We start from the raw sequence: 27048 nt of genomic DNA on the forward strand, positions 1-27048 counted from the left end.
TACACAAATTACCAATAAACTCAAAAATAATTAATTAACATCATTAGTCACCAAGAAAATATACATTGAAACCACAATGATATACATTTCACATCTACTATAATAGCTAGAATTAGGAAGACTAATAGCACCAAATATTGGTAAAAATGTGCAGTGACTAGAACTTACATATATTGATGATGTAAAATGTGCAAAACATACTTTAGAAATCTGTTTAGCAGTTTCCTACCAAACTGAAGATATATATATATAGCCTATGACTCAGCAGTTCCAATCTCAGGTATTTACTTCAAAGACATGAAAACTTCCATCCATAAAAGACTCAAATTGGAAGCAACCCAAATGTCCAACAGTGGGGAAATGGAAAAACACAGTGGTCTATTCACACCACAATACTGCAAGAAATAGTAATGAGCTACTGATACACAAACCAATTGGCTGTACCTCAAAAGCATTGTGCTGTTCAAAACTAGTCAGAGTCAGAAGAGTACATACCATTTGATATCATTTCTATGAAGCTCAAGAGCCAGCAAAACAAATCTATCATGGTGAGAGAAATCAGAGCAATAATGCCCAGAGGGTGAGGAAGAGGGCAAGGAAAATTTCTGGAGTGATGGAAATGTTCTGTATCTTAATGGAGGCAGTACATTCACAGGTGTATTTTTTAATGAAAATTCATTGAATTCAAGACTCAAAATCTGTGCTTTTCATGATAAGTAAATTTACATCCTACAAATCATGCTACAAATGGTTGTACTGTGTGATTTGAATTGGATTTGGATTAAATATAGCATGATTATGGTTTGGATTGGATTGGACAGTTGGACTGGTTTAAATACAGCATAGCCAGATGATAAGAGTTGAAAATAGAGTGTATGCCTACTCAAGGAAGTTCCTGACTCACCCCTCTCCTATACGTCATATCCTACCCTAACATAAATACACGGGTGTCCTGAAACCTGTCCCATTTTCGTGCCTTATTCCTCACTTCTATTCTTTAGGATTATTTCCTTTTCCCAGGGTTTACTCTTTTAATAAATTGGAACTGCTGCATTCAGTGAGGGACATTTTAACTAAGGAATCCTGATAACACCAACAGCTGAGTTATTTCTGCTAGCTAGTAATTTCCAAATGTTCAGCTATGAAAAAGATTAGTAATTGAATCTATGCGAGATTAAGCCAACTGAGGCATAGGTTTCACTGAAGCTTCTAAAATATTACTTGTAGAATGTTTACTGGGATTACTTCTATTTAACTTCTGACCAAAATTTCTATTCTTCCTTTGTTCCCCTGTCTTTAAACTTTGATAATAATTTTTTTTCATCAAGCCACTTTATATAATTTTTTCCAAAATGACAAAAAAAATACTGATTATCTGACTTCTTTGGAAATCATTCTATCCTTATTTGGAGTAACCATATTATTATGAATAACACTGTTATATTACACCTTTATTTTCTCATTGCTGGGCCAAGAAGTTAGTGAGATACTGAATTGTGACAACTGATCACCATATAAATTTATTTTTAATGCCCTGTGTAATGTGTAATAATAGACTGTGAACTATCATCACCTTAAAATGTCATCATGTTTTCATAACACGACAAGGTAATAATGTAAAAATCCTGAATTTAGTAATTGAAAAGCTGCCATGCTCAGTGAGTGATATTGCCAACACCAAGTCCTAATTTAAGAGTTTACTCATTTTCCACTTCATTTTATAACAAAATCTTCCCATTTTGCTTTTCAGAGGGGATTGTGTTATTAATTACATGGGCAATTCTTTTTCACTATTAAGCAATAATAAAATGCTGAGTTTTTCCCTTAACTCTTATGTAATTACTCTTGCCCAAAGCGATTAATTTAGTTAAGTATTATCTGTATAGTCAATCTAAAAAAATGTCTGCCCTGTATAGTCAGTCTAAAAAAATGTCTGCCCTAAAGCTGCTTTTGATGCATGAGCGTACCTTGTTTTATGGGGCTTATTGCACTTTACAGAGATTGTGTGTTTAGTAAATTAAAGGTTTGCAGCAGCCCTGTATCAAGCAAGTCTATTGATGCCATTTTTCCCAACAGTGTCTGTCACATTTTGGTAATTATCACAAAGTTTCTAACTTTTTCATTGTTATTATATCTGCTGAAGTGATCTGTTACCAGTGATATTTGATTCTACTATTTCTATTGTTATGAGGCACTATAAACTGTACCCACATGATGGCTAACTTAATCAGTAAATGTGTTTGTTCTGGCTGCCTCACCAACTGTCAGTTTACTCATTTCTCTCCCTCTGCTCAGGCCTCCCTAATCCCTGAGACACAGCAATTTTGAAATTAGGCCAATTAATAACCTACAATGGTCTCTAAGTGTTCAAGTGAAAGGAAGAGTCACATGTAAGGAAGACATGTTGAAAGCCAAGACAGACTAAAAGCTAGGCCTCTTCTGTCGGATGATGAGCCAAGTTAAATGCAAAGGAAAAATTCTTGAAGGAAAATAAATGTGCTACTCCAATGAATGCATGAATGATAAGAAAGTGAAACAGGCCAGGCGCAGTGGCTCATGCCTGTAATCCCAGCACTTTGGGAGGCCGAGGCAGGTGAATCCCCTGAGGTCAGGAGTTCGAGACCAGCCTGGCCAATATGGTGAAACCCCATCTCTACCAAAAATACAAAAATTAGCCAGACATGATGGCAGGCGCCTGTAATCCTAGCTACTCAGGAGGCTGAGGTAGGAGAATTGCTTGAACTCAGGAGGCAGAGGTTGCAGTGAGCCAAGATCGCGCCATTGCACTCCAGCCTGGGGGACAAGAGCAAGACTTCACCCCGCTAAAAAAAAAAAAGAAAAGAAAAGAAAGTAAAACAGCCTCATTGCTGATATGGAGAAAGTTGTAGTGGTGGTGTTGGAAGATCAAACCAGCTGCAACAACATTCCCTTAAGCCAAAGCCTAAGCCAGAGCAAGGCAATAACTTTTATCTAAATTCTATTCACCTCTATTAGAGAGATGAGAAAGCTGCAGAAGAAAAGTTAGAAGATAAGCACTTGGTTCTTGAGGTTTAAGGAAAGAAGTCGTCTCCATAAAATGAAAGTGCAAAATGAAGCAACAGAAATGAACTGAACTGCAAAAATGAACTGCAAAATGAACTGATGCAGATGCTACAGCAGGTGATCCAGGAGATCTAGTGAAGATCCATTGATGGAGGTGGCTATGCTAAACAATAGCTTTTCAATGTAGATAAAATAGGCTCATATTGAAAGAAAGTTCCATCTAGGACTTTCAGAATTAGAGAGAAGTCAATGCCCGGCTTCAGAGCTTCAAAGCACTATCTGACTCTTGTTAGGACCTAATGCAGCTGGTGATTTGAAGTTGAAGCCAGTGCTCACTTACCATTCTGAGGATGCTAGGGACCTTAAAAATTACACTAAATCTACTCTGCCTGTGCTCAATAAGTGCAACAACAAAGTCTGAATGGCACCACATCTGGGTACAGCATGGTTCACTGAATATTTTAAGCCCACTGTTGAGATCTACTGCTCAGAAAAAAAAAAAAAAAAAAATCTTTCAAAATATGACTGCCCATTAACAATGCACCTGGTCACTCAAGAGCTCTGATGGGGATGTACAAGGAGATCAATGTTTTCATGCCTGCTAACACAAGATCCATTCTGCATCCCATAGATCAAGAAGTACTTTTGACTTTAAATCTTATTATTTGAGAAATATATTTTCCAAAGCCATAGCTGCCATGTAAGTGATTTCTATGATGAATTTGGACAAAGTAAATTGAAAACCTTCTGGAAAAGATTCACCATTCTAGATGCCAGTAAGAACATTCATGATTCATGGGAGAAAGTCAAAATGTCAACATTAGTAGGAGTTTGGCGGAAGTCCATTCCAACCCCCATAGATGACTTTGACAGGCTTAACACTTTAGTAGAGGAAGTAACTGCAAATGTGATAGAAATGGTAAGAAAACTGTAATTAGACATGGAGCCTGACAACATAGCTGCATTGCTGCAATCTTGTGATGAAACTTGAATGAATAAGGAGTCACTTCTTATGGAAGAGCAAAGGATATGGTTTTTTGAGATGGAATCTACTCTTGGTGAAGTTGTTATAGACATTGTTAACATGACAACAAAGGATTTAAAATATAACATAGACTTAGTTGGTAAAGCAGCAGCAGGGTTTGAGAGGACTGACTCCAATTTTGAAAGAAGTTCTACTCTGGGCAAAATACTGTCTAAAAGCATCACATGCTACAGATAAATCTTTTGTGAAAGAAAAATTTGATGAATGTGGCAAGTTTAATTGTTGTCTTATTTTTAAAAATTGCCACAGACACTCCAAGCTTCAGCAGTCACCACTCTGATCAGTCAGTATCCATCAACATGGAAGCAAGACCCTCCACCAGCAAAAAGATTACAACTTGCTAAAGGCTTAGATGATTGTTAGCAGTTTTTAGCAATAAAATATTTTTTTAATTCAGGTATGTACATTGGCTTTTATAAACATAATGCTATTGCACACTTAATAGACTTCAATATAGTGTAGGCATACCTTTATATGTACTGGGAAACCAAAAAGTCATGTGATTCACTTTATTGCAATGTTTGCTTTAATGCTGTGATCTGGAACTGAACCTGCTGTATCTCTGAGGTATGCCTATAATTGAGAATAGTAATGTATAGATACAAAGGAGCTAATTGAAACCCAAGCCCATCTATGATCATATGCCAAAAATGACTGTTCTTGAGTGGTTCTAGGAGGGCTAAAAATCATACTTTTCCATAGGAACAAATATCTTCAAATTTGTAATGTCCAATGTGATAACCCACTAGCCCCATGTGACTATTTAAATTTAAATGTGTTAAAATTAAATAAAATTTAAAAATTCAATTCCTCAATCACATTAGCCACATTTCAAGTGCTCAGTAGCCATATGTGGCTTGTGGGTATATATTGGACAGCATAGACATAGAACACTGCCAACATTTCAAAACATTCTAGGAAACTGTGCTGAGTCATACCTACACTTTTTGAATCTTTTGGTATCTATGCTACTTAAACCACAATGGTTTAACTTAATAATGATAACTTAAATACCTTTATTCAGATGGAACACTATGTATAGTCTGTATATAGCAGAAATATCATTGATCTGTCACAACATTCTGTTATTTCTTGGTCCTTATTACCAATGTTTGAGAATTGGGATATAGTGATAGTTTAATGAATAGGGAGTTCAAGATATGGTAGTCTTGTGACTATGAGAAAGAAAGAAAGTGAATAATTCTTCAAAAAAAAGTACTTATCACTTGCCTACTCCTGATAATATTGGGCCTTGTGCTAGACATAGGTGAGGTGATGATACTAGCATGAAAAGCCTGCAGTTCCAGCCTGCCAGAAGTTTACAGTTACATGGCATAGAGCAAAGTCAAAGGAGGTAAGTATAATGCAATGCGCTAAAGTGTTGTTTTAGGAGTAAATACAAGGTGCAATAGGATCATATAAGGGGACACTAACCAAAGCCTGGGGTCCTGGAGAGCTTTTAGGAATAAGTGACATCTAAGCTGATCTCAGTTATGAAAAGATTAATACAAGTTAGAGAGGATAGTAGAAAGTAGAACTGAGGCTGGCCACAGTGGCTCGTACCTGTAACCCCAGTTATTTGGGAGGCAGAGGTAGCTAGATAATTCCGGGTTAGGAGTTTGAGACCAGCCTGGCCAACCTGGTGATACCCTATCTCTACTAAAAATACAAAAATTAGCTGGGCATGGTGGCTGTGCCTGTAGTCCCAGCTACTTGGGAGGCTGAGGCTGGAGAATCACTTGTACCCGGGAGACAGAGACTGCAGTGAGTTGAGATCACACCTCTACACTCCAGCCTGGGCGAAAAAGTGAGACTCTGACTCAAAAAACAACAACAAAAAAAAACTACAAATAAAAAAAGTAGAACTGAGAGGGGAAGGTGAACAGGAAAACACTCCAAGCAAAAGAAAGTGAATAGCTAAGAACCAAGGGCAAGAAATAATACAGCCACTTAGGGAATTTTAAGTATGAGAAATGAGAGCAAATGCTGTTCATGAAGGTCAGCCCAATTAGAGACAAAATTGATTTCTGTTATAAAGGTAGAAATCTCACTTATTTTAGGATTTAGTTTGTTTTACAATATAATTTCAAAAGCAAACTTTCTCCCTACTATTTTTTCAGAATCCATACGAACATACCTATTAACAGAGTGGTTGGGAAAGGAAAATACAGATGGACAGATGGCAAGATCTAGCAATTTTAGCATAAATTTTATGTGTATTGGGTTAATTTTGTGTTAATATATTGTTCAGTTTAAAGTTAAGGTCTGTCAATGGCCCTCCTAGCTGACTAAGAATAAATCAGTTATTAGAGCAAAGCAACTATGAGCATGTAATTATGAATACCCTAGGACTTATACACTCATAAAGCATAGGACCCAAAAGCTAACTGTTATTTTACTGTATATGTTAATGATGCTATTTAAAAATTCTAAACATAAAACAAAAATTTTGGACTTTTATTCAGTATTCTTTACTATATACCTAAAAATTATGAATTTGACTGTGTATAAATTAGACCTTAATAAACTTGACTTTCAAAAAATCTTATTAAAAAACACAAACCTTCAATTACATATTTACACATACGTAATTTTCATAAATGCATAAATGTAACTACACATGTCTTTTAAAGCATTATTTTTACTGTTCTTCTTGGCTTTTTCCAATTCTTCTCTTTTTTCATACCTCTAGCCATATTTTTCTACCCTCAAAAGATAACAAATGGAATACATAGTATTATTCCATATTTTTCTGTAAGCATTTTTAATAATGTACTAACATTTTTACACATATACCAATGTATTTATATAATTCCTGGTCATTGTTGGTTTAAAAAATAGGATTACATTATAAATACTTTCTGTGCCTTGCTTTTTAATATTCTGCAAACACATCATAGAAATCCTTCCATAGCACCTTGTATAGCTCTAGTAGATTCATTTTAATGGTTCCATAATGTTTCCTGGCAAGAACACATCGTCATTCTATGACTGATGAGCATTACCACTATTTCCAATTTGGTGTCACAATAAACAATGATGCACTGAGTATTCCTGTACTTTAATCTGAAATTTTTATTTCTCTTGGATAGATTCCTGGGAATGGAATTGCTAGGCCAGAAGACATCTATGTATTTTTTAATTTGAATAGATGTTGCTTTTGAAAAAGGCTATAACATTTTCCCGTTTCCACTAACAATATGTGAGAGAACACTTCTCCATACATCTCCACCAGCAACAGATATTAAGCATTGCCAGACATTTAATAGATATAAAGCAGTATCCCACTCATTTTATTTTGTACTCACCACTAATGAGTTTGGGTATTTTTCATATGCTGTTGGACATATATATTTGTACAATTTTGAATTGCCTCTTCAGATGCTATCTATTTTGATTTTGCATACACTATTCTTTTCTAGTTAAATCATTAGAGAAGCATCTGTAAATTTTAAACATTAACTGTTTGTCTGTCCCCTGTGTTCTAGTTTTTTCCAAGTTTGTCAGTCTTTTGTTGGTTTTGTGAATGGTATCTTTTCTCATACAAAACTACTTTTAAATGCTTCATGTAAAACAAATGTCTAACTTTACATATACATATATTCCGGATTTAATAAGTTGGTTAAAAATCCCTTCCTTATATGTGTTAGATATGCTCCCCTGGTTTTTCTTATAGGGATTTTATTATTTTATTTTAAACTATTTAATCCAACTGAAAATGATTAGAGTACAAAAAAGACTTGATTTTATTTTCTTCCTGTCAATTACGCCAACAACATTCATTAAAAAGTGACCAGCTTTTTAGATGGACAACCCAGAACACAAATGCATCAGACCAAAACCCATAAAATATAATGTGTAATAATAATTATATATGTTTTATTACTTTAACATAAAAACATGAAATAGGCATTTATTTAAAATTATATGTTATTCTGTATTATTTATTTTTATTACAAAATGCTGTTACATAAACAATAGGACTAGTGAACAGGGTCAATAAGTAGTAACTGATAGTAGTACTAATTAAATAATAGATGTGACAAAAGTATAACAATATTTTAATAAGGTTTTTTTCTGTCCTCTAATACAGCAATTATTTTTAACTCTTTGCTGACTCTGTGCTGGATATTTACATTTGTAGTGTGTACTTAAGACATATAAATGTGAAACTTTTTAAAAGGGGAACATAAATACTACAGGACTAATTTAACAGATATTAACTGTATTAAATAACAACAGCAATGACATGTTCTTTTCTGTCCCCAAATATAGTAGAATAATTTTACTCTTTCTTCTCCAATAATACTTCGATGAATTGCCTGTAATTTGGTGGGCTTCCTTTTCTTTTATTTAGTTGTAGAACCGAATGTAGTCAAACATAAAATGCACTTTGGTTTGCGATGTTGCTCTTATCAAGCCTGCATTAAATTGATTCTGGTGTCATTCCAATGTGATAACATCAAGCTAAATATACTCTTAACAAGCATTTGACTATAAAATGGGAGTTCAGTTATTAGCAATAATGCTTTCGAACTTGTAGAAATTAGCTCCAGCTCTCCAAAAAGATGTCCATACACTTTGATTCTACAAGCTTTCTTTTAAAGACCAGACTTTTGTCAATCATCTTTGCGTCTATAAATTCATCATATAAGCTAAATATATCTAAGGTGTCCATCATTTTTAAACACTCTTAAGTGTTTTGGATGTTATTTTAAGTGAAATCTTTCTTAGGAAAATGATTTTAAAGCACAAGGATAATTTGAATTTTGTGAAATTGGTGCTAGATTCTAAAGTTACAGTTTTAGTAAAGAAATAGAGAAAGTCTTCATAGCAGCATGATTTATAATCCTTTGGGTATATACCCAGTAATGGGATCGCTGGGTTAAGTGGTATTTCTAGCTCTAGATCCTTGAGGAATCGCCACACTGTTTTCCACAATGGTTGAACTAATTTACACTCCCATAAATATGTACTATTATTATGTGCTAATAGTAAAAGAAGGCCTTCACCAAAAAAAAAAAAAAAAAAACAAAGGAAAGAAAAGAAATTGAGAAAGTCCTGTCTAACTTGGCTACCTTGTTTTGGTGACTTACTATTTTATTTCTTATTTTTATTGTTTCAGTAGTAAAAAAGTTTTGAAGTAGTTTTATTTTTTTAATATGTCATTGTTTCACAATGAGTTTTTGTTACAACCTACACATACCATCAAACAACACAGGCGCAGTCAGTTCATCCTTTTTTACACTCCTATGGTTTTTTCAAAAATCATCAAACAAGTTTGGAAATATAGCACATAAATTCTTATTTTACTGTATTCTTTTCTGCATTGTCACTCAATGTATTTCCAAATTAGAGAAGGACACTCTTCTTGTCTCACACTTTGAAAATGATTTTATGACAGTCCAACATTTTAGCCATTAATAGTCATCTTGTAGTCATATGTCTAAAGAAGCTAGTTATCTCCTTCCATCTCTATTAAGTAAAAACCCTCAAGTTTTTCTGCACATTTTGAGGTAACTGAAAAGTGACCAAAAATTTTAATTATGAAAGCTTTCATATCACAGGTAAGCAGTGTTATACACAAGCTGTGCAGTTCATTTTGCAGGTAAGATCTTTTAATTTTCTTTGATAAGAAGTTTATAGACTAAGAGCAGGCACAGTGGTTCTCGCCTGTAATTTCAGCACTTTGGAAAGCCATGGCACGTGGATCACTTGAAGCCAGGAGTTCGAGACCAGCCTGGCTAACATGGCAAAACCCTGTTTCTACCAAAAATAATACAAAAATTAGACAAATTGTGGTGGCCGCACACCTGTAGTCCCAGCTACTCAGGAGGTTGAGGCAGGAAAATGGCTTGAACCCTGGAGGTGGAGGCTGTGGTGGTCTGAGACGAGCTACTGCACTATATAGCCTGGGCAACAGAAAGAGACTCTGTCTTTAAAAAAAAAAAAAAAAAGGTTTATAGACTAAACAAAACTTGCTTAAATGTACACTTGCAATGTCTATAGAACTTGCAGATAGAGGGCAAGTATCTGGACAAAATATCAGTAGACTTTTGCTTTATGTTTTCTGCGGTTTTATTAAAATATTCATAAAAATCGAGAAGATGATTTGAAACTCCATTTTTAAAATAAAAGTACCTAAAAGCTAGAAGAATCAGCTTTTGTTGCCATTATTTGGCATGTAACTTTACTGTAGAAAACATGCTCATTCAAGTAAGATCTGAAGGAATCAGCTCTATACAGTAAGAGGCCAACACATCTGTTAGCAAACTTTTGTCCTTTTGTTTTCCCACAGAACATTTTATTTGAAACCTTGTAATGAGGAAAAGTAGCTTCATTCCGTTTTATAGAGCTATCAGGGGAACCGCACAATAGTTATGTTTCTTCATGTGGCATGCCCAAACTAACTCAGTAGCCACTGTTTTTAACTGTGCATTGGTGTCTTTGGGGAGACACAGGAACTTTTGATTGATTTAGAAGTATTCCCTGTCTTATTCCAAACTATGAGATTCAGTCTACATATGTGTTTTCACATCCTTTTCTCCATCATACCCCAATTGCAAATTTCTTTTCTGCAGATTGTGCAGTAGTTTGTTTTGGTTATTTGCCTCCCTGATCCAGTTATTTATGTCCTTCCATTTGTAATAAGATAACATTGTCATTTAGCCTTATTTTTCAGCGATATTCAGGTCATGCTGGCGTTGGTATTATAATCGTTCTCATATTTATTATCTGAACTCTCAGAAAAAAACAGTATTGAAAGTTAAATTAACATTATCTTGGTATCGAGATGATACCAAGAAAACCGTCAATCCACAGACAAAGGACTATTAATACCCATGATTACAATGTGCTTAAGTAACACACTTAAGCCTCAGCACTCGCAGTGGTGCAACAAGGGATGATTCATTATTGTGAACAGCAAATCACAGTTGCCAACATCAGCAGTCAGGAGGAAAAACAGTGACAGCAACTGTGGGAAACAGATAATCTATGCCATATCCATCTGCTACAAACACAGTGTTGCTTTCAACTGCTATTTTTTGAGCTGCTGTATGGGTTTGATACTACCCCTCCCTAACCTTCTGTACCCATTGCCAAAAACCTGGATTTGTTACCTCCCTGAAAGGTCCTCATGACATGGGGCTTTTGTGCTATGACTAGGCATTGGAGGCAAATCTGGGCAGTTGTCACCCTAGCTCTTCCTATTAAGCTTACGTTTATGAGCATTTCCTTCAATTCATCTATTCAATACTTTGGTTGAGAAATTGGGGCTGGATTATTTGTTTGTAGCCTCAAAGATTTTTTTGGTCTCACTTGAATCCAGTTAAGTGCTCTTTTTACTTTTCTGTTAGAATTGTAATCTTCCACACTGCTGTTTCCCTGGAGTGTATTCTACTTGTTGTAATTCATTTTTCCCTTTCCAACTGTGGAACTCACTACATGGATTATTCTTTTTTGTTTGTCAGCTCATGAGGATTCAGGTCTAGTTGTTGAAGTAGCCTAGGAACTGGCAGTCTTGCTAATTGTAGAAGGTAAAATATCCTCTCTTCCTGTGGACCAGAACAAACAAGGTGACTCAATTCCCCTCCTGAGACACACAGAAGCTGCTAAGGGCTCTCCAGTCTTCTGGTCTGTCCCAAGCCCCAAGGCTCCAGGACAGGGAGGTCTCTGTCCATCCATTCACCTGCGTCCTGGCCAGTTTAAAGGCAACAGAACATGTATATTCATGGGAACCAATATCTAAGGAAGGAAGTCAGGAGAACTTGGGAGCCACAGATCTCTGTGAACCAAGCTTTCCTCAAACTGAGTTTCTTCGTTGCCTTCCCTGCAGGTTGTACTTGTTTTCGCAGACACGCCCAGCCTGAAGGAGAGAATCACCAGTTCTTTTCCCACATGCAGTTACCTAGAGCCCCAACCTTTCTAACCTTCTGTCTTCCAGAACCCAGTAGCCGTTTGTTTCAGGAAAAAGTTGGCAGTGGAAGGGAAAGAAGCTACATTCAGTTCTCTATTTTCCTAGAATGCTTTTAAAAACTTTAAAAAATAGATTTAGTATTCCTGATAATCTCAAAAAGAACAGGCAAGAGATAAGATTTAGAGGTGGGCATAACAATTCTTTTCTAGGTTAAAAAATTGATTTTTTAAAAAAAGTTGATGTTTGTTTATTTTAAATATATTCCTAGATTATTTATGAAAGTTTGTGCCCCATGATGACTATGTGAGAGCACAAATTAAAATTTCAACAAAATAGCAGGTAAGTTATCATAGGCCAACCATTAAGGTAGCAGTCAACAAAACCATATATATTTTAAAGTCAGTCTTCAGTGCTTAAACTTGTTTGATCATGATTTATTGTGCTGTATAAATTCAGAAGAACTGATGAATACTGCTAAGTTATTAATTTGCCCAAAGTGTGAGAGGCTACCACCTAAACCATGTGTTATAAATATTAAAGCCATCCCATCTTTAAGACTTATATGGGCAATGAATTATAAGGACCTCTGCAAATCGATTCTGGGTTAATCATAACTCTTTGTGCCTATGATTCACAATCACATTATCCCCCACTGACCATTAGTTAAAATTGGAAAGAAGTTTGGAGCTTAGTGGGCAAGGTTAGAATTTATTTCTCTCACATTATTCTCAGGCCTTTTCATTTCTATTTGATGAGGAAAAATAACAGATTTTCATTCTTCAACCTTTATTTTAATTTTCAAAAGCTCTGCTTTGTTTCATTCCTAAGAATCAGAAATGCTAAGAGAGCAATGGCTACAAAATCAACAGGCCTCGAGGGTTCAGAGTCATATAAACCAAATACTCATTTTTTCCAATGATCTTGAGAAGTAAGCAAACTTTTTCTTAAAAGCCCAATTTTTTTTATCTTAATAGCATGACCCTATAGAACTGAGGAAATTGCATGCTTTCTGTGGCCCTGGCCATAAACTACATAGCATTATGTTTCTTTACATAACTGTTGTTTCTCAAACTCCATAGGCTATACCTTACAGGCAAAGGCTACTCTATCTCACATGCTTTTGTATTCCTATGGAGAATCTCCCAGAAATTTATATTTAATGTAGTGCAAAGAGCATAGGAAGATAGCCTTGATCTCACATTCCAAATCTACCACAAATCATTGGTATGACTTGGAGCGAGTCACAATTACCTCACCTGTGAATTAGATATCGTATCAGCTGTCTCACAGTGTTGTAAAGAACAAATAAATACGTGTGAAAATGGCATTTTTAGCAGTTGAAAAATGTTTGGTAAATGTTATCTATTATCATAAGAAATAAATGGAGGACAGAGGGAGGATATTCTTTCTTTAGCAAAGGAAATTCCTATCTAACCCTTTTGGTTTAAATGTCACTTTTCCATAATTGTTCCCACTGAATGCTTTTTAATAAGAAAGGATCATCATTTCTGTGTCTCTCTGAAGCTGTCGATTTTGAAGTGAGCTTTTAACAAATTTGCTAAATTAAAGATTCATGTGAGAAAGAATATTGTCCTCCCGATTCAAATCAAGATTGGTGGGATAACAGGTAGAGATAAGTTTGTTTGTGGCATGGACATCTGTAGTTAGTACAGGAGACTGCTACCTAATGAATTAAAAAGCAAAGTGCTTTCAGCATCAGCTCATGATGGAGATGTCAGAACAGGAGCATACAATACATGAGTAATCTATAAACAAATAGAAATGTGTCATAATCCCTAACATGTTGAGGAACACAGGTGCAGGTTTTGAAAATGCACTTTCCCATCCTTCACTTTATGTGGCAAGAAATGCAAATATTTGAGAAAATAACATTGAATGTTTACAGTTCTTCCCCTGACAAATGGAAAATTTCAAAAACCTTTAGGTTAGAGGAGTGTGCATAAACGAGAAATGGTCTCCAAAGCATATCTATGTTTTTAATTGGTTAGGTACTATTGATAAGGAATTTAAATATTTGGGGCTTTCTTATACAGCTATTTCAGTTACCAGAATATTTGAGACTTGTCCTGATTCCTTCCAATAAAAGTTAATTTCAGTTTTCTTTTACCACTTTAAACAAAAACTGTCTGTATGATCCTTACCATAATAGGATTCGTGTTACAACAATTTAGTACTTGAATTATCTCCACTACTGAGTTGTAAGCAGCTTGACGATGGGGGCCCAAGTCTTACCTTTATATTCCTTATAAACTTAACCTTCAGAATTTTAGAGTTAATGTCTAATGATTGTTAGTAAAATTGACTTTAAAGAACAACTGCTATAGAAATAATATAGAAATGGGAACAAAACCTAGCTCCTAGTGTTATCTGGAAAGTGAGAAATTTATCACCAGGAGGCTGTTGGTATCTCAGGCACTATTATGAGGACACAGATGCTAAGCCTCAATAGTTACCAATGTCAATCAATAACCATAGCATCCTAGCATCTCTACTTTGGGGTCTGGAGATTGAAAACACTAGAGGTGGGTATCACTTTGGATTATTTTTCCTTCCTCAAAATGAGACCTGAAATATGCTGACATGAAGCTCCCAGATTCAGTTTTGCTTTCTTCTGTTTAACCTATTATGAAGGACTCTGCTGGTGTGGAATTCATTAGCAAATAAATCAATGGCATGTGATTCAGTTACCTACCTAAACATGGCCTCAAGAACAGGGCTAGTTGAAAAGTTTTAAGAAAACTCCATTACCTAGTCAGATGGATTGAAAATTTTTAGACCAGTCCTTCAGTTATTATTCTGTTGAAAAGTGAGTTTAGGCTTTGTTGATGAGTATTTTATAGAGTTTTAATTTGATGGTTAAAAACCATTCAAAAGGCAGTGATTATATGTTTTAATTGATGGAAAAGGCCAGGGCCATTTTTAAAAGCTAAAATAGTTTGGGTTACTATGCAACATTTCGTTGCCATTGCTACAGGCTATAATCATACTGTCTTAATGATTCTCTTTTTTAAAAATCCATTCATAATGCTTTGGAACATCGGTATTGCAAGAGACAGCATATATAGTGGCAAAGATAATGTTACTATACATTTAAGTAGAGCTCTACAGTTCACAAAGCCTTGACAACAAAGCTAGAAAACTTTTCTAACAGCAAAGCAATATGTCCCCTGCTGGGGAGGTCCCTTGAGGTTTGTAAAGAAGCTGCCAGGGGATCCAGGAGGCCAAACTAACAGTTTAAAACAGAAGATAATCACAAAAAATCAAAGTAGGTTGTTAGAGGAAGCTTCAAGGTCACTGCTACTCCCAATCACTGTAAATTTAGACCTAGGGAGCTAAAAGCAGATCTGCAAGTTGGTTGCAAAGGATCAGAGAAAAGAGGGAAACTATGGGATAACTCTGTGGGTGAGAAATCAATGTAGAGGAAACCTATACAAGTGTTTTTCCTTCTCTCACACCAAGACTCCAAGCATCTCCTAGTTTATAATTGTATCAAACCCCACGTATATAAAATTGTTTCTGATGATATTACTCATATTTTTAATCATCAGCATCATTAGTAATAAAAAAGCAGTGTGTATAGGCTGTCAGGATTGTTAAAATGCATACTCCCAGGCCTTAAACATCAAACATCATCATGCAGTAAGTTTGGGATTAGATCTAGAATCTACATATCTAACACAAAAATCCCCTAGTAATTCTAATGGTGGTGGTCTTAGCATCACATTGTGAGAAACACTGACCGATAGTACCTAAACTAGGATCTAGGGTACCACAGACACTCCATGAGTAATACTTGCATTACATGCTTTCTTTAGGGAAAAAACTTTTGTCTGTTTCAATACCTCATGGTTTGGTTGGGGTTCACCTCAACAAAAGACAGTAAGTATCCACTGAGCACAGTTAACTGGACTGAAGGGTTTAGGCCATTCATTGTTTCATACGAAACTTTTTACTGGGTATCCAATGTTGGTGGGATCTAAGCAAATGTATTTAAAAGGCAACAATTAAATGTTTCTTTTATATTTACTTCCTTTACTTTTATGTTTAGATATTCCATTCTTTTTTCAGTACTGAAAGAAGTCTCACATGTTCTTCTAGTTTTTCTTTTCTTAAAACTTTGTTTTTTAAAAATTATATTTAATTTATTACACTACAGACATTTATTTTGTCTGATGTGACGTAGCGCTCTGATATTGACATTTTTGCAATTATCACCAGTCCCAGTCACATTTTTTGAATATTTCATATTTGCCACACTGATTTGATTTATTGACTTTCTAATGCAGTCTTATTTTTAAAGAGAGATAAAAGTTTTATGATGGCAGAGGATTCTTTTATTATTATTATTATACTTAAGTTCTGGGATACATGTGCAGAACGTGCAGGTTTGTTACATAGGTATACACGTGCCATGATGGTTTGCTGCACCCATCAACCTGTCACCTACATTAGGTATTTCTCCTAATGCTATCCCTCCCCTAGCCCGCTGACCCCGCAACAGGCCCTGGTGTGTGATGTTCCCCTCCCTGTGTCCATGTGTTCTCATTGTTCAACTCTCACTTATGAGTGAGAATATGTGGTGTTTGGTTTTCTGTTCCTGTGTTAGTTTGCTGAGAATGATGGTTTCCAGCTTCATCCATGTCCCTGCAAAGGACATGAACTGCCAGCAATTCCATTACCGGGTATATACCCAAGGGATTATAAATCATTCTACTATAAAGACACATGCACATGTATGTTTACTGCAGCACTATTCACAATAGCAAAGACTTGGAACCAACCCAAAGGCCCATCAATGATAGACTGGATAAAGAAAATGTGGCACATATATGCTATGGAATACTATGCAGTCTAATACAGTCTTTATATGACATTTAAATACTTTTAAAAACAGTAGGCTTTTGTTCTGTTCCACTGATTTTCTATTCTGAAATACATTTTGTGCTGTTTTATTTTTAAGCTTTATAGCTTGTCTCATTACTTGGTATTCTAAGTCTCCGATAATTATTATTTTTTTAATTTTCAAAATTTCTTTACTATTCTTATCTGTTTTCTCCTAATTAAATTTGCAAAGGTCTTAAGAAGTTCTAAAATAAACTTTGGGCATTTTATTTAGAATTACATTTTGTATTGGAGAATCTGGGGAAAATTTAAATGTCTTTTGTAATTATGCATCCGCATTCTTAGGAATATGTTATATCTATCCAGAAACTTGTTCAAGCCGTCTTCAGTCAAGTGTTAAGGTGTTCTTCATATAGCTCCTACTAATTTATTGTTAAATTTATCTCTCTGTATTTATATTTAGTGTACATAGATATTTTTATTCAAACTATCATCTCATTAATATATTAATAGAAAAACAAATCATTTGTATATATCCATTTACGATCAATCTATTTTTTGAAATCTGAATTTTTAAAATACCTTTTCACTTGATTCTGATGGGCTTCTTAAATATATCATCAAATAATGATAATTTTGTCTCTACTGGATGATAATTTTTACCTAATAGATTGAAATCATAGTTTTGCTTCCATCCTTTTTTGCATAGGATAAAGTTGTTACAATAATGTTAATTTTGGGTTAATAGTAAGCATCATTTTCTTTACTTTAATGGTAATACAGTGAGAGTTTAAGCTTGAAATAGGTTTGCTGTTGTTTGAAGCATTCTGTATCTCATTATGGATTTTCTTTATTCCTGGTTTACCACTAGATAGATAATAGATAGATAACTGTTTATAATTTTGCCAAGTATCTTTCTTGTGTCTATTGAAAGATCATTTAAAAGTTTTATAAAGCCTCATTTGTAAGATATACTGTCACCCCAGTAACATTTCCAATACTAAACCAGTGTTGCTTTTCCTTGTTTAATAATGTTGCATTATTCTTTTAATATAAGCAAACTAACCTTGGAGTTTAACTATTACTTCTATTTATTTTATGAATTCCTTAAGTCCATTTTTACATGTAATAAAGTGAAAATATACTTTATTGAGATGCTTAGGGTAGTAGGTCAGGCTTTTTTTGAGGGGGGTAAATTTGTGACTCAGTGTATGAGTCATTACTAAGGGGAAAAAAATAATCACTAAAGACTTTGTAAGTGAACCAGAGTAAAGTTATGTTCCAAAAATGATGATAGAGGAAGTTGTGGAATCGTTGTATTTTCCTCATTGCAATGCCCACCAGGGAATTTTCTTCTAAGTTCAGCTGCAAGATATCCACAGGCCACATGCGATAATAGATTAATTTAGAAGGATATAGGACAGGAGATGTAGCTCATCAGCAGGGCAGCATTGCTCATTTTTCTTCAATGTGAGTTGTACTTGCAGCTTTCATTTAGAACAGGGATGACATGCAAGATGATACCTATGTTGAGTGAGTGCAGAAACCCACCTGGCTTAGAAGCCTGGTAACACAAGTCATCAGTAGCTCTTGTAATAACTCCAAAGGCATAACTTTCAGGGTCCCCAAAAGGGACAGTCCCAGTCACACGAATCACTGAAATGGTAGAAGCTCAAAGACATGGCTTCCTTTCATGCATTTTTTGTTCTCTCAATCCAAATGACATTTTCCCCTCAAGGATCATTTTACTACAAGCAACGTGGCCTAAAAGTATAGTAAATATTCGACCTTTTCCATGTTTTCGGAACAGAGCTATAAATTAACCAAAGTACAAATTCTCATTCAGAATAAAAGTTTACTTAGAAATACAGTCTGCCCTCCATATCTGCAGGTTCTGCAGATGCAGATTCAGCCAGCCATGAACTGAAAATATTTTTAAAACACAATAGAGAGTAATAATATAATAAAAATACAAATTAAAAACAATACAGTGCAACAACTGTTTACATACTATGTACATTGTATTAGGTATCATGAGTAATCTAGACATGATTTAAGTATACTGGAGGATGTATAGAGATTATATGCAAATACTATGCCATTTTATAAAGGACTTGAGTATCCCTGGATTTTGGTATCCACAGGGGTTCTGAAATCAAACCCCAACAGATACTGAAGGATGACTGTATGTTCTATTATTTTTGGCATAATTAAATATATACCAATGTAATGTTTTTCATCCTGTCTATGTAAATTAAAATTCCAACTTTAAACCCTATTTCTTCTTTTGTTCTTCATGTTTTCACAGGTAAAATATGGAAATTATGCTTTTGTATGGGATGCAGCTGTATTGGAATATGTGGCTATCAATGACCCAGATTGTTCCTTTTACACCATTGGAAATACTGTTGCTGATCGGGGATATGGAATTGCATTACAACATGGCAGTCCTTACCGAGATGTTTTTTCACAAAGGTAAGATTTGTGTATGACCAAATAAAGGGAGAGATGAAATTTAGACAAAGAATATCCATTGGTTACCCGATCTGGTTTATTACATTTTGTTTCCTTTGTTAGGAGAAGCACAATAAACAACAACAACAAAAAAGATAGTTATAAGTGGTTGTTCAATAAGACACTCATTACCTAAAACATGAAGTATTATTTTTCCCATAAGTAGTGGGAGAAATAATGCTACATATAACTGGTTTTACTTTCCAAAAATTGATATGGTAAAGAAAGTAGGTGTGTTAGTTATTTCTATTAGAAGTAAACTAGTAATCTAGTCTGAATTTTTAGTAACAAATGTCACAGAGTTAAGAAAATGAATTCATTCTAAGAATACAAAAGCATAACATAAACTTCAGGACCAAGTTAAAGTTCTGATGAACTGAAGCACATAATGACAGGGATGTTTCCACCTGAATTTTGCAAAGGAAACAGTTAAGATTTTGGAATTCCCCACTTAGCATCAAAGTATACGGTAGATTTTGTCATGGAAATCAAGGAGATAACTTATTAAGACATTATATCCATTTTCAAATAAGAATGTTCTATGATAAAGTAGTTGTTTACAATGGAAGACTTTTAAATATATATTTTAGATTAACAATGCATATGAAAGACTTGGGCCTGAAAGGAATGCACAAAGATTACTGCATTTCATTCTATCTCCTACCAAACAAGCCTGGACCTAAGACAGATTAATATCTTCCACGTAGACGTATATCCTATTTTATACTGAAAGTACATTTTGTTTAGTTTCTAGATTTTCTTCTACCTATTCTCTAGAATCTAATGATAGTCTAAGAGGGCAGTTCCAGATAGTACTAAGGCCGTAAATTTCAAACAATTTGAGTTATATTTCTCCAAATTTTAGGATAACAAAACAGCCAGGCATTTTGTGTGTATTTTTTTAAAAGAACTAAAAATCAGTAGTTCACAATTTATGCCATAACTCTTCCATTAGCAAACCATAAAAATCTAAACCTCTCTCATGACATGTAAAATGAAGTTAGATTAATTCTAAGGTCCTGTATTAGTCAGCTTTTCTGTGTAGAAAACAACTCTAAAGTATAAGTGATTTAGAAAAGTTACTTCTCATTCATGAAACAAGGCTGTAATTTGGTTGTGCTCTGCTTCAAACTGTGGGTCAACTGCAGGTCTACTCTGTGCAAGCTTCTCATTCCAAGGCCCAGGCTGAAGAAGCCGACCTAACAGGGACATGCTGTTCTCACTGCAAAGAGTATTTGCAAAAGAGGTTGGCAGAAACCTGCAGTGTCTCCTGTGCTTCTTGCTTGGATGTGGCATATGTTCCATCTGCCCACAGATCACAAACCAAAGCAAGTCTCATGGCCAAGCTCAAAATTAATGGAGTGGGTAAATGTACTCCACATACAGGGAAGGAAGGAGTAAAGGATTATGAACAGGCTGGACGCAGTGGTTCATACCTGTAATCCCAGCACTTTGGGAAGCCAAGGCAGGTGGATCACTTGAGGCCAGGAGTTTGAGACTAGCCTGGCCAACATGGAGAAACCCCATCTCTACTAATAATATGAAAATTATCCAAGTGTGGTGGTGCATGCCTATAATCTCAGCTACTTGGGAGGCTGAGGCATGAGAATCGCTTGAGCCTGGGAGGTGGAGGTTGCAGTGAGCTGAAAGTGAAATACATAGGCATTAACTGAGAAGCAAAATACTAAATAATAATCAATCAAAACACATTTATTGATGAGCAAATTCTCAGAGGAACAAACTACAAAAATCAATTATGCCATAGGGAATCAGTTTCTGTATCATGCCACAGAGAATCAGATTTCTGAATCAGTCTGTGAAGCACTTGGCATCTAGTTGGAGATACAAGACCCACACACAAGAAACAAAGAACAATACAGACATTTCTATAAATGTGTGTTGATATATATGTATATAATATCAGTATTGTTTGTTTATATTATTTTAAGTTATATAGTTAAGGTATTGAAATAATTGAACAGCATGCAGAGTAGTTAACAAAGGAAAATGAGTGAAAACTCTCCAGAGAAGGTAAGCCTGGAACTTGACCTTAATCAGGCAAGGGCAAATAAGGAGAAATAACAAATAGAAGAGACCCTTCTAAGGGAACAAACACACCGCTGCTTTTAATTTAGATGTGAGAATGGAAAAGCATAATAGAATAAAAAGGGATCCTGGGTTTCATGGTGAAAGACCAGCAGAACTGTTTAATGAATCCTTAACATTACTCAGATAATTGAGAAAAGGATTATTGATTATTGATTAGTTATGGTTAATTGGCTTTTTCATTACTAAAAATGTTCTTGTTTTTCGGACTTGATTTTCTGGATTTTTTTTTTTTTTTTTGAGACATTGTTTCACTCTTGTCGCCCAGACTGGGGTGCAGTGGCATGATCTCGGCTGACTGCAACCTCTCCGTCCCGGGTTCAAGCGATTCTCCTGCCTCAACCTCCCGAGTACCTGGGATTACATGTGCATGCCACCACACCCGGCTAATTTTTTGTATTTTGAGTAGAGGTGGGATTTCACCATGTTGGGCAGGCTGGTCTTGAAGTCCTGACATCAGGTAATCCACCCGCCGCAGCCTCCCAAAGTGCTGAGATTACAGGCATGAGCCACCACACCCAGAGATTTTCTGTATCTTTTATGTAAAAAGTAATGCATGAACATAATAGTAATTAAAGAAATATTTAATAAATTACACCAAGTGTTGCATTTCTTATTAGCCCTGTGGTGCTTTACCTATCAGAGATTTTAATTCTCAGAAAATGTACTCTAGTGAACTGCTAAAAAGTAATATTAAGCATTGAACATTATTTTTCCTTTGTTTGATATGCAGTATAGATGTTGGCAGTTTAAATTGTTCCTTTCTGTGGAGTTTCTTGATAATGACATCCTGCATCCTGATTCCCTGAACAAATGGAGAAAGGGAGAGCCAGGAAAGAAGCAGGACCTGCCTGGCAATCATCAGTGGTGTGCCAGCTCCTCTCTTTATGCACATGTGCCACATTAATTTATGACCCAAAACCTCTTGCTAAATTCAGAAAATATTTGCATTTGTTCCATTTTTTTTATAGCCATAAGGAAAAAGAGACCTTCTCTTTTTGTTAACTGATTTCAAAAACTATGAAGATCATCAAATTTAACCATTTTAGTACATTCTGGTCAATATGTTTCATACATTGGCATCCAGGGCCATTGATTAAACTAAATCACTTATTATTATTGTGATTATCTTCAATGAAAATACAGTATTCTAGGTGATTTTAATAATTCAATATTACTTTTCAGGTGACTATATTTCTATAACAACTTCTAAAATATTAAGGTACTTTAATATGTAACAAATATTAGCATGTAAAATGAAAAATATATAGTGATAAGTAACTACATTTATTATCTGCTACCTGTCAGATGTCTTCTATGTTTATGTATTTCATAGGCACTTTAGAACAATCATATGAGGTGTTGCACATTTGTTCATTATAGCATTGCTTATTAGTGCATGACTGCTATGCTACAAGTGCATACACTGAGTGGATGAGTCTGCACCTGGACAACTTTTGAATTCAGCTTAGGAGATATGGGTTATAGTGATACACTCACATGTACGATTGTATGTGAGTGAACACACATTGGAATGACTTCAAGGAACCAGTAAGCGCTACAATTTATATAACCATAGAAATGGCTAGAAGAGTTTTGCTTCCTTTTGTGTCCTTTCTGCACATAAACTAGATAACTTGGCAGCAGACGTTAAAGTCAGTCTTTTTTTTTTTTTGGTCATCAGATGTGTGTGTGGGGGGTAAGTAAGGCTTGCAGTGAATTCTCTACCTGACACTATTTGTCATCGGATGTTTTATGTGGTACTCACCTTGTAACTTCTTAGTTTAAAAAAATTTAGTCATATGTTGTCTCATTAAAGGCGTTTAAGAATGAAGAAAACTGAATTTTTCAGGTTGCCTTCATCGTGCAATAAATAAAATTAACTCCAGTGTTGACTTCAGAATCTTGATGATGCAGAAAGCTAAAAAGAAAACCAAAAAGAATGAGCTCACGTCTGTTCTCAAATCTTAAGTGGATATTAGGAAAAACTAATTCATTAGTTTAATTTTATAGTTCATCCATAAAGAGGTCACATTTTGCTTATTGGCTTCTAGTTCCTAAACTTGGGATATAGAACTACCCAAAGCACAAAAACAATTACATGTTCCAAGTTGCATGGAGAATAATTTTTCTTGGATTCATGATAGTGACACATATATAAACAGGTGTTCAAACTAATCACAGAATTTGAGAATTTGTGGAAATGGAATTAACAGTATCTATCCTCTTTCTGACAGGGATGAAAGTAGTTCACAGGAATAAACAACTGGCTTAGAATCACAAAAAGAAGCAATAAAAGTGGAAAAAATTCAAAATTTCTGATTTCATATCCATTTTTCTGGTCACTATACGTTCTATCTTCCCTTATATTTCTTGTAAAAGCATGTAAGAATAATGTCAAGCTTATATTCTTATATTGTCCTTACTACATGCTAGACTCTAAGCTCCTACACATAATAACCTGTGAGGTAAATACTGTTGCTGTCCTAATTGTACAGACCCAGAAACTGGGACATAATGAAGTAAAGTAACCTGCGCAAGTTCACGAAGCTGTCGATTATTAGAGCTGAGATTCAAACCCGGAGTCTGGCTCCAAAAATTGGGTCTCTTAACCATTCTGCTATACTGCTTTTCCCAAAAATGACATATGCTTTTAACAAGTGTGTTTCAAGTAAATACTTAGGGATTCTCTTTCTATCTCTCTCTACACATGCACGCATGCACAGACACAGACACACACACAGTAGAATTAATCACAATCCTTGATCCTTCACCAATACTGTCATTATTGGTCCATAAATAGCTACTTTTATTCATTTATTTGGTTAGTTTTAAACTCCTTAGTTGTAGTCTTTTATCCTATTAACTATTAGAATATTTAATTTAATATTATAACTATTGGAATTATTTTCCTATTAACTATTAGAATATTTAGTGCTTTCTTTTTGTATTTTTACTTGGATTCAAAAAGAGAATATTAGATCTTTTTAGCTCCCTCTATCTTGATACTTCTTACACTTTACCTCTTGGGTCCTACCTCCTGTTGTTAAGCTCCTAAGCTCCTTGAGTTCACACATGTGTTTGTACATCTCTAGTGCCTACTTTCTTGTTTAGCATGCAGTAAGCATTCAATAATTATTTCATACATGATAAAAGATCTACTTAATTTTTGGCTAAAGGTCAGCCCATTTACTTATAGCCAGATAAACCTCTGTGCTTTTTGCTTGCTTGATAATTTCTAACGTCTTCCTTTTTATCATAATTATTCTTTCTTTCTTGGTTTCTACAGTTTTTCATCCAACCAATAAAAAAGCTAAGAAAAAAAAAAAAGCTAAGAAGAAAAAGAAAACAAACACAGCACCTGCCTACCCTTCTTTCCAACTCCCTACTGTAATAATTTTTATGCATTCATTCCCACAAGGAAAGTAAAAAACATTCCTTTAACTTGAAAGCATAATCCTAATCCTTTAATTCCCCAATTGGAATGGGGTGCTTTCCAAGCATTCTGTTCACCATTTGGGAAGGGGAAAAAAGCAGCCCCTATTGATTGCCCACTTAGTGCCTCCAGGATTGGTAAACAAATGGCTTAAGCTCTGTATTCAGCTGGTTAAAAGAATCTCTCAGAAAGGTACATAAAACCAGAAGTTAAACAGTTTACTGGCTTCCCTTTAGAGATGCAAAATATAAACTAGCCCCAAGCTCTGAGAGCAGAAGTGATGTTACTGAGACACATTTGTAAACATTAAGCAATATGAAAGTATACATTAAACCATGTAGTATAGACAACACTTGCAGAAAAAATTTTAAGGAAAACGAAATCAGTGAAGACTAGAATAAAAAAGGTTACTAGACTTGAGCAGGGAGAATTCAAGAATAAATCAAATTTGGATATGAGAACAGGTGCAGGTAAAATAGGAAAACATGAGAAATTCACATAAATAAAAACAGTCATCATGTGTTGAAAGGATGATGAGAAGGAACAACTTGACTGGAGATAATATTAGTCGAGGGATTTAGGTAGAGAAACTAAAATTGAACATGACAGACTATCAACAGCTGCTAGTTATAAAGCATCTACTGCGCTAAACACTTGATATGTTTCATATACTGCTTGCCACAACTCTGTGCACTGCATTTCATAAATTTGAGGAAACTGAGCCTCAGACTTAAGTATCTTGCCAAATTCACATAGCTAATAACAAACAGATCTAGGACTCAGGTTGAAGCTCATGTCCTTACTCAGCACCCTCCACCAGCTTTGTGGGGCTCTGAGAAGAGAAATATCTGTACAGAGGAGGATTTGAAGAGTCTGAGGTGTTAGGTTAACTATTCATTGAGGAAGGCCATTTGCAAGGCTGCTGTAGTATTCCAGCTGGGAAGCAGTAAGAATACTACAAAAGAATGATGAAAAAGGATTAGAAAAAAAGATAAGTCTGGAGAAGGGATAGGGAGAACTTGGTGAAAAATCAAAGAAGTGCATAAAATCCGGGAACCTGAATGAGAAAGGCTGTGCAGATTTCAGTGGCCACAAACAGCCCCCTCATTTCTCCTACTTCTTCCAGCTCTCTAACTTCTCCTTCTTGGTCATCTATTACAAGTTTGCATCAGCTCTATTTCATCATTTTTAGAAAGGCAACGATTAATTATTTTAATTATGATCATTCACTGCCCAGTAAACAGATAATTATTTCTAAGAACCATACAGCCTACAGATTTCTATTCTGTTGTTGCTCACATCACAGTCACAGATTCCTATTGGTATTCTTCTTCTCTCTCACAATACATCAGATGTTTTTTTTTTTATTTATATATATATACACACACATGTTTTATTTATGTGTATATATAATAATATATCTATTATATATATTTATACACATATTTTTGCTTTAAAAGAATGACATTTTATCCTATAAAATGTGAAAGGAAATTCTTTTCTTTTCTCACATAATACACGTCTATTTAGATAAAGACTACCCTCTGGAATCCATACAAAGGAATATGCTATTCCTATAGCAGAGCAACCTCCTCTTTAAAACATCTGTTTTAAATTTAGAATTTTTAATTTAAAAAACTTCAATAAACAAGAAAAATGAGTAAGCTTATTGGTCTATCAATCTTTTTCTGTTTCCTGAATCCTTGTGGAGCTATTTTTATGACAAATATCCTGTGAGTTTTAGTAAGCACCCTGACTGCTACTTCTACTGGAGAATCTAAATAATTTACATCTATTTTAGAGTTTAATCTAAATAGATGACAGAGTAAGTATAGTTAGTGATATTTCCAGTATGTGAATATTTCAAAAATATTTATGGGCTCCATATGATTTGAGATTAGTTTTATTAATCTTGCCAAGCTGTAGCCAAATTTTAAACAATTATAAACCTTTACTTTCAAGAAGCATATAGCATTCTCACTGCTAAGCACAAACGTAGGCATCAAACAGCAAGCCCATGGGGTAGATTTTTAAGTGATACGTGTTTCCATTCTTCTTGTACTACATTCGGGGAACACTGTATTCAAGATACAACAGTACCCTTTATGAACAAGCATCTTTATT

General features: G+C 34.9%; 1 protein-coding gene across 1 annotated transcript in view; it reads left to right on the forward strand.

Annotated features, from left to right (window-relative positions):
• Positions 1 to 27048, forward strand: part of GRID2 (glutamate ionotropic receptor delta type subunit 2) — a 1499636-nt gene that overhangs the window by 1332580 nt on the left and 140008 nt on the right. Inside the window, exon 14 of the mRNA XM_017959328.3 lies at positions 19177 to 19343. Within this exon, the coding sequence (XP_017814817.1) occupies positions 19177 to 19343 (167 nt within the window). The remainder of the gene's footprint in view (positions 1 to 19176; positions 19344 to 27048) is intronic.

Source organism: Papio anubis, chromosome 3 (genome assembly GCF_008728515.1).
Source record: "Papio anubis isolate 15944 chromosome 3, Panubis1.0, whole genome shotgun sequence".
Lineage (NCBI taxonomy): Eukaryota > Metazoa > Chordata > Mammalia > Primates > Cercopithecidae > Papio > Papio anubis.